Raw genomic sequence first — 9,332 nt, 5'->3', positions numbered from 1 at the left:
AAGAAATTATGTTTTATCGAGATAATTGAATCAAATTTGGTTGTTAATAATGTATTGAACAACCCTTTAATGTTATGGTTTCATGTAATTTGTACTCCGTATAAAATAAGGGGGCGTTTGGTTAACGCAAGAAAATAAGGAGGGAGTAGTAGTAGTTGTATAATTGTTGTTGATAATTATTTTGAACACTCTTTCCCCTAATTTGTCACCTTGCCTCTTTCTTGTTCTTTCCAATTTTTAATGTTATGATTGAACTATGAATTTATTTAAGCGGGGAGATTTTTATGTCAATTTTCAAGTTTAATATAGTAATTTTAATTGTTTACTTTTTTGTAATTTGTGAAAGAATTTCTTATGAAAAATAAAGTCTAAATGATGTTTTGTGTTGTTTTCAGACAGTCCATAAATCATGGTGTTCAAAATGTTATCAAATGTTGAAAAGCACAGAGATATAAGGCAGCATAATTTTTCTTAAATGAACCTGGTCCACAATAACATTATTGTGGACCAAAGTTGTCACGTGACTTTACTCAGCTGGCTGAGTTTACTCTCCTCTCTGCCTCTCCTTTCCTATTTTCTTACATATTAATTGCTCCAAATTACCAATTTAATTCTTTCCTTTATTTTGCCAATTACTCTGACATTTTCTCTCTCTTCCCTTCTTCCATTTTCTCTCTCCTCAGCTCGAGCTCATCAATGGCGAGAACCAGAGGAGGTGGTACATTTCAACGAAAACGCGGCCTCCGTTCTTCTGCTACAAAAGTCGACGAACCACAACCTTCAGGTAATCTTCGTTTATTTCTTTTTTACTGCAATATTTAGTTGATTAATTGTTGTTTTCTTTAACTGAAATTATTTGGATCAATTTTGTATGAATTTTCGTTCAATTTTGATTGTTTTTTGTTTTGTGATTCAATTTTATTGATAATGTGTTGTTGTCGATGATTATTTGTGTTAATTTGAACTGGTTATTTGTTGTTTTTCTCTAATTTCAACTATTTGTATGAATTTTTGTTTTAATTTTGTTTTGTGGTGAAGATCTAGGGTTTTGCTATTTTCGATTTTTATTTTCTTTCAATTTTATTGTTTCCTGTTTTTCATTCAATTTAATTGTTAATGTGTTGTTCTCGATTAATATTTGTGTAAATTTGAGTTGATTAATTATTGTTTTTGTTTAATTGAACTATTGTTAATGTGTTCTCGATCTAGTTTTTTGTGAGGTTTGAATGTAATTTTGATAGCAATATGTTTCATGTATGATTTGTTAATTGTGCTTTATATAATAATTATAAAAATTGTTAAAGGTTACTATAATATACATTTTGATTTCTTTTGTATACAAATGTTGTCAAAGGATTGAAGAAGAAAACTAGAGCTAAAAAGAAAAAGAATGCTCCTGAACAAGATGTTTCCAGAGAGCTTCATGAGCATCAGGCAACTGGTTCACCTTCATCTCGGCAAAAGAGAACTCGAGAAGATGAACCTGAATCTAGCGTTCGCGCTACTGCTCTTGTACGTGTTAAGAGGCAAAGGACAAGAACAAATGCAGTTGAAGCTGGTGGTGATGTACCTATGTAAGTAACTTTGTTTACTTTGTAGTGTTCTGAAAAAATTAGATTCAACGTGCATGTTTGTGTGACTTTGCGTTATTATTTCTATTTTGCAGATTGCGACCATTTAAAACTAAATGTAGGCCTTTGCAATTGGTTGACTTGATGTCTAACTTTACTGATGCTCAAAAACTTTCTGTGAATGAAATCGGCTTTGGAGGGTTGTTATCATTGAAATTGAAAAGGAATCCTACTAGTATGTATAGGTGGCTAATTGACTGTTTTGACTATGGTAGCTGCATGTTTTCAATAGACAATAGTAAGGAGTTTGTGGTCACTGAATATGATGTTTATGACGTATTTTGCCTTCCTTTGAACCCTAATAATGTTGAGGAGATACCTCGATCTGCTAATAAAAGTAATCCTGACTTTGTTTTCAAACATAATTGGAGGTTGAATTTTGGGTTGGCAGATGAAAATGACCAAATTCCACTTAATTTGTTAGAGGATAGGATACCTACTTTAGATCAAGGTGGTGATGAGTTTAAGCAACTCTTTGTTATGCATGCAGTATCCTCTTTTCTGGCTCCTACTTCTAACCGAACTGCTGATCTTAGGATTGCTAAGGCAATTGATGATGTTGAACAAATTAAAAATTTGAATTGGTGTAAATATGTTCTTGAAAAACTGTGTGAAGGTGTTAAAAGTTACCAAAAAGGAGAAATTCAAAACTGTTGTGGTTGTATTTTGATGTTGGAGATTATTTACTTTCATAGGTTGAGATTTAGGAATGTTGAATTAAGTACTTCTTTACCCTTAATTCAACATTGGAATGATGAGTTGATTAGGGACAGAATTAAGAAGGAAAAGTTGTCGAAAAGTTTTGGTTCAGGGATTTTGCTCTGTGATGTGTATCCTGTTAGTCGTAAGCTGAATTTACAGGATGCTCCCGTATGTACTACAGCAGGAAGTGTGGGAAATGTTGAACATGTTAGGGAGGGTAATGATGGTACAATACAGTTTAATCTCCCACCAGGTTCTATGTCAGATCAGGAGATTCATTCATCTGCTATTGATGTAAGGAATTTCTGACTTTTATTCCTTTTTTTTTTTTTTTTTTTGAATTATTGGATTTGATTTCAATATTTATACATGATTTTTTTAATCTCTTTGCAGCCTGTTCATGAACAATTTTTGTTCATGAAAAGAGATATGAATGTGATATCTTGTTTTTACAATGACAAGATAAAGGAGATTCTTCTTTCACGTCACAATGAGATTCAAAATGCTACCGGTGTTAATGATTCTCAGGATGATCGTTTTTTTTTGGATCCTCAAGTTCAATCTGTGATTGATGAGATCTCTGAACTTGCTATTTGGGTGACAAAAATGCCCGAGGTGTTGGATCAAGTTTCTGCATTTGAGCAAAACAAGACAAATGAAGGGAGGGAGGAAATTAGGGAGGAAAATAGGGGAACTTTACCTGTGATTGGCTTTGAAAATATTATTACAAATGGAGGGTCCAGGTGTTCGATTTCTTTAAATTGGAAATCTGATGAAAGGCTTATTGTTATTTCACACTTTTTGAAGTCAAATAACAAGGAAATGAAGCTATTGGATCCATTAGTCTTAGAGATTGTTGACTATTGCATTATCAATGATTCTTGTTTGCCTCCTAAGTAAGTAAGCTTTTACTTGATTACATTGTTTTTCTTTTATTTTTTTATTTATTTATGAAACACTTTTTTAATTCTTATTTTATATTCTTTGACACAGTGAACTATTGGTATGCTTTCATGAAAATCATTTGATTCAAAGGCAAGAGTTTTACACATTAGGAGAGCCTTCTGAAATCATGAGCAGTAGTATTTTGGATTGCTGGGCGTTGCTTCTCAATGAAAATCAGAAATTTGTTAAGGATGGACCTCGAAAATTGTACTTTGGTTCTTCAATTAGTGTGAGTTTTTTGATTATTTCAATGTTTATACATGTGTTTACTTTTCACTTATTTTTGTATTTGTTTAAATGTTATGAAGGTTACAATAGTAGAAGCTGCCTGCAGTGATGACAATTCACAACTAGTGGACAATGTATATCAAGAATTGGAGGAGTGGATGAAAATAGCTCATGATTTTGATTTGTCAGAAGTGGAGCTGGTAATACTTTCTTTTTTTGATGCTATGAGAATATAGTTCCTTTTTTTTTATGTTGTAGTTACCTTTATTTAAATGAGAGTGCATATTGTAAAATACTCTTAGAAAGTCTACATTATAAATTTTTTGTGACCTTAATTATCAGTTGATAAAGGGTGCCATTTTTAGTTTGACATTTTCAGAATGAATGAATGGTTTTGAATTGAAGAGTATCAGTGGGTGCCATCACTGGCATACTTTATGACTTTCAGATATATTCTCTATGAATAGAAGGGGACGATTTTAGAAATGCACTTATCCAACTCTTCGCCCTTTAGCTATTGATTTGATTTTGGCTGATCTTGTAAACAGTTGCAAGCTTGGTTTGTGACCTTAATTATGTGTGTTTTGGTATGTATTAACTCCTATATGTAACACTTAACTACTCAAAGAACCTGTGTACAGAAAAATAATTTCAAATAAGAGAATTTGAGGGAAGAAAAATAATTTTGCTAATTATGATATCTTTGTTGCAGATATTTTTACCTTGTCTAAGTGGCAATCATTATTGCTTATTTGTGGTGAATTTGACTCAAGGAAAAATTCAGTTTATTGATAATCTGAATTATGATGAGAATGGTCGTAACTTCTTCAAAAAGTTATCTAGTCTCTTGGTATTACTTTCTCACTCTTCCATATTTTTACTATATTCTTGTCTAAAGGTTTTTACAGTGAGTTTTAGTAATTAGGATTTGGACAAATGTGACTGTGATCTGATTATATGATTTTTTGGTAGTGTGATATGATCAGTACCTTCTTTGATCAAAGACTTACTCAATCTGGAGCTATGGTTGACTATGCTTTGGAGTTTCCTACTTTGAATTGGAGATCTAGCAAAGATAATTCAGATTCTGGTGTTTATACTATGATGAGTATGCTTTTATTCAATGGAGCTGATGAGTTTAAATGTGAAATTTTAAAAACAGTTATGATTCTATTCCTTTTAACTTATTTCTTTTATTTCTTTTAATTAATATCACAATATCTTATATCGATTATATATATTTTTTTAGGCTTCAAATAGGAAGATTCTCCGGGTTCAAATTGCTGCATCTTTACTGTTATCTGATATGAATGAAGCTAGATCAAATGTAATTGGTAAGGTGGCTGAATTCAAACCTGATAGGCAGCATCTTTCAAAAGAGGTTGAAGAAAGAAGGAAGAAAGAGATTGAGCAGAGGAAGAATAAGAAGAAGCAGACTGTAGACAAGAAGCAGAAAGGAAAGGCTTAACATTGTGAAACTGATTTTTAAACTTAGTTGTTATCATAATTTTTTAAACTAAGCAAAGTACTTTGAAGAATGTATAGCTAATTAGTATTCATTCAACTTTTGTGTAGGTTATTGAATGAAGAATGGAAAAATATTCATTTTGTGTAAACAAGCTTTTGCCAATATATTATGAAAATGGTATATTGTTTGTTTAATTCAATTATTAAAGATCTCTGTTATCTTATGTCACTATATGTTAAAATAAAGTCACTATATTATTTATAAGGTCATTGTTTGGTTCAAAAAGGTCACATTTACCATAGATCACTATATGTTAAAATAAAGTCACTATATCATTTATAAGGTCTTTAGTTGGTTTAATATGTCACTTCATTACCATAGGTCACTATATGTTAAAATAAAACCACTATATTATTTACAAGGTCTTTGTTTGGTAATAAAAGGCTACTTCCTTTTCAATATTTTATAGTGTCAAAGGTATAAGGACTATGTTTTAAATTAATGGTAATTATCATAGGTCACTATATGTTAAAATAAAGTCACTATTTTATTAATAAGGTTACTATTCTAAATATAAAGGTAACTAAGTCAAAATTATGGACTATGTTAACTAATGGTAATAAACTAACAATATATATAAGGGTATTATATAAAGATTACTATATTAAAATAAAGATCACTATATTGTAAAAAAAGATTACTATTCCAAGAAGTATATACCTCAAAATTAAAGGTTACTATGTTAATCATAAAAGATACTATATCATAATAATCAGTATTTAAGATTTAAGCATTTCAATTTCTTGATTTGTTATATGTTGATCACAGGAAACATTGAAACAGCTTTAACAACTAAAAGGAGCCTTCTGTGTAGGACCACAAACTACCAATTAACAACAAGTTTAGAGAAAAAAGGTTTGTGTATAAGGTATTACAGTACTCATGTGCTTTATTCCTTGTTTCTTTGAAAAGCAATAATTACAATTAAGATCAAATCAAAAGACATAATACTATAACAAAGGACACTATGTCAATCATAAAAGACACTATATCATAAAAAAAGACACTATATCTTAAAAAAAAGAAACTATATAAGTATTTAAAAGATATAAAGTTTCCAAGAATGAAATTACAAATAAAAGGTAACCATGTAATAATTCAGGTTACTATGATAAAAAATATTAATATTTGGTGTCTTAAAACTATCAAAGCATATACTTATTATTAAAATTTGGTGTTTTGGCACCAAATTCTCTATGTTTCCTCCTCTTCCCCTTTTTCATGTAGTCATAGCTTCCTGGAATCCTTTTATTTGATTGGCCTCCTTTAGTTTTTGCACGATCTGGGTCTAGTACTTGAACCACATTAGACGAAGTTGCTTCTGAATTTTCTTCTACACCTGTAGTGTTCTCAGAATGGTTGTCAGTTGACTTCATAGCAGAAATAATCTCATCAATTGCACTTGAATCTTTTGCATAGCTTTCTTCTAACACTTTCCTTGCTTTTTCAAACTTGTGGCTCTGAAGGATTAAACTATAATACTTCCTCACCATGTGTAGCCGCCAGGGTGTGAAGTTGTTTAATGTCCCCTTCTTCCTTTGCTCTGCCTCAATACTCTCCCAAACTTTATCCTTAGCCACTTTAGTCCACCTGATAGATATGTATTGCTCTGGGATTTTTTCCACAGAATGCATGTGTAAGATTCTAAGGCTATGGAAGCATAACCAACCTGACTCTTCAAAATTCTTGCATGGACATTGAATTGTTTGGTTAACAGGATCATAAGTTACTGCTTGAGTTGTGCCATCTCTGCCTTCAAGGTACACTTGGTAAACCATTTTGTCTCCATTAATGAATAGCAGTTTAGTTTGTGATCCAATGGCTAGGTTGAATTCTTCTTCAAAGTCCCTGAATAATGTATGTGTATAAACCTCAGCAGCATGTTTTAGTAAGGCAGACATTGGATAGCTTGAAGTAGGAATTGATTTTATGCTATTGAACTCATAAAAATCCTCATTCCTTCTCCAAGTCTTCACTGTGTTCTGAAATATGTTGTAGAATTCTGTCAAACTTGTTTTCTTGTTTGCTTTGAATCCCACTGCATGATTTGTGCTCTCACTTCTCTGTGATGACAAGATTCCTGCGGAGAAAAAGTCCTTACTTAGAGCTGTTGACCACTTGTGCTTCAGTGAGTATAACCTTTTGAACCAACTATTGTTTTTCAGTTTGTACTTTGTCATCATTGAATCCCAACATACTTCAAACTGAGCTTCATTAATACAACCACTCAAACATTTCATGAAAGCAGCTTTGAATGTATCATCACTCTTCAAAACTCCAAATCTTGTTACAGCATTTTGAATCAAGTGCCATAGACATAATCTATGTCTAGTATTTGGAAATACCTGCACATTTTTATACAGTTACTAGAGTTTTAAAAATGGTTACTGCATTTAAAATAGAGGTAACTAAATATAATTTCAGTACAAACATATTTATATGTAGTGGTATTCAAAAAGTTCCTTCAAAAATAGAAATTACCTTTGGTATTGCTTTTGCCATGGCTGCATCTTGGTCCGTAAACAGTGAGACAGGACATTTACCACCCATTGCCTTTTTGAAGGTCTCAAATAGCCACACAAATGAATCCGTGGTCTCATCACCAATAAAAGAACAAGCAAACATAGTGTTCTTCCAGTGGTTATTTATTCCTACAAAGGGTGCGCAAATGAGGTTGTAACGATTCGTCCTATAAGTGGTGTCAAATACAGTGACATCCCCATATATTTTGTAATCTTCAAGCATCATGGAATCCCTCCAAAACAAGTTACAAACCCTTCCTTCTGTATCCAACCTTACTCTGAAAAAGAAGTTAGGGTCCTCAGAATAAGCTTCTTGTAATTTATCACAAACTACTTGAGAATCTCCTCCTTCAATAGCCTTTATTTTCAGTTTATAACAATAATTCATGTGGTCTTTCACTGTATGACCAATATCATCTTCTCCTCCAGCTTCATTTGACATGTAATTAAAGGATTCCATAGGTCTTAGTCCAGATTCTTGCATGGCCTCAATTGCTTGCCCTTTAATTCCAGTCATTGCACGCTCTGAACGGTGGAAATGATTCCATTGTGATCTAGTGAGTGGATGATTGTGCACCAACACATGCTGAACTATCTCAAATTGCCCCTCCTCATTCAATTTTGCTATTATCAAAGCATTACAGTTTGTCCTTGTTATTGGAACTCTCCTACTTTGTCTTGTTTTTTTTTAACTGAAGAACTCTCTTCTGTCAAGAGTTCTTCTGGAATTTTTTCCTTCTTTTTACCAGAATTTCTTAGTCCGGCTGCAGAACATACAAAGAACTTTTTGGTGATGATATCTTTAGTTCCAACTTTGCTTGTTTGTTTTGCTTTTCTAACACTAAAACCAACAGCAGCAGCATGTTGACAATACAATTCATGTATTTCCGCAAGTGTTGCTCGAGTTTCTCCTACTAACCAACCACTAATCTCATCGTTATTACTTGCACCTGGTATTTTTTAAAAAATAGATCACTATACTATCACTAAAGGCAACTATGCTACTTAAAAGTGGCTTTACATGTCAGAAAAGCTTTAACAAGCATCATATAATTACCATGTATTTGTTTTAAAAAAATAGATGACTATACTATCATTAAAGGCAACTATGTTACTTAAAAGTGAGTTTGCATGTCTATAAACCTGTAATTTTCAATCAACATAAATTACGCATAATCGCATAATTCACAGTTGCATAATCGCATAATTCACAGTTGCATAATCGCATTGCATAATCGCTTAATTCACATTATCAAATTAACAAAATACCTAAACGCCTAATTTAATTTTCCAAACAAACAATTGCATAATCGCAATTCAAATTATCACATTCTAAAATTAATTGCATATAAATATATCGTATAATACCTTGAGATTGCATTAGAGGTTGATTTTCCTCATGAACTTCATTCTCATCCTCAGCTTCAATAATAGTTTGCTCTTCATCTTCAACAGCTTCGTTCAGATCGAAATCGATGACATTGATATCAAAGTTTTCTATAGTGTCCTGTATACTTTGATTTAGATCCATTTCAATTGATTTTATAGAAGAATTCTCCATAAATTTTGAAGAAATTGATTGATTAGTCTGAAAATAAACCCTAGAATTGAGTAGAAGTAGAAGGAGAGAAATGAAAATTGAAGCTCTGGGAAAGTTGTTAATGGCGTCGAAAATAAGGCTTGGGAAATAAGTTAGTAGGCTGTGGCAGAAGAGATATTAGTAAGCTTGGGAAACAAGTCAGAGGGCTGGGCTGGGTTTTGTGGCAATTGGCACGT

General features: G+C 32.1%; 3 protein-coding genes across 3 annotated transcripts; 1 reads left to right on the top strand and 2 right to left on the bottom strand.

Annotated features, from left to right (window-relative positions):
- Positions 1–2,911: 2,911 nt before the first annotated feature.
- LOC145610763 (uncharacterized) lies at positions 2,912–4,974 on the top strand. The gene is made up of 4 exons (XM_081666061.1): positions 2,912–3,706; positions 4,219–4,356; positions 4,479–4,667; positions 4,756–4,974. Exons 1-4 carry the CDS (start codon positions 3,539–3,541, stop codon positions 4,972–4,974), a joined length of 714 nt encoding a protein of 237 aa, XP_081522187.1. The 5' UTR covers positions 2,912–3,538.
- Positions 4,975–6,179: 1,205 nt separating this feature from the next.
- On the bottom strand, positions 6,180–8,073 carry LOC145610762 (protein FAR1-RELATED SEQUENCE 5-like). The gene is made up of 2 exons (XM_081666060.1): positions 7,516–8,073; positions 6,180–7,379 (listed from the first exon to the last, which is right to left on the bottom strand). The coding sequence occupies exons 1-2, from the start codon at positions 8,071–8,073 to the stop codon at positions 6,180–6,182; spliced, it is 1,758 nt and encodes a 585-aa protein (XP_081522186.1).
- A 49-nt stretch (positions 8,074–8,122) lies between these two features.
- LOC145610761 (uncharacterized) lies at positions 8,123–9,117 on the bottom strand. Its single transcript, XM_081666059.1, has 2 exons — positions 8,925–9,117; positions 8,123–8,506 (listed from the first exon to the last, which is right to left on the bottom strand). Exons 1-2 carry the CDS (start codon positions 9,115–9,117, stop codon positions 8,211–8,213), a joined length of 489 nt encoding a protein of 162 aa, XP_081522185.1. The 3' UTR covers positions 8,123–8,210.
- Between the last annotated feature and the right edge of the window lie 215 nt (positions 9,118–9,332).

The sequence above is a fragment of the Chenopodium album genome, chromosome 24, assembly GCF_948465745.1.
Source record: "Chenopodium album chromosome 24, dcCheAlbu1.1, whole genome shotgun sequence".
NCBI lineage: Eukaryota > Viridiplantae > Streptophyta > Magnoliopsida > Caryophyllales > Amaranthaceae > Chenopodium > Chenopodium album.
This window is presented reverse-complemented; position numbering and strand designations above follow the sequence as displayed.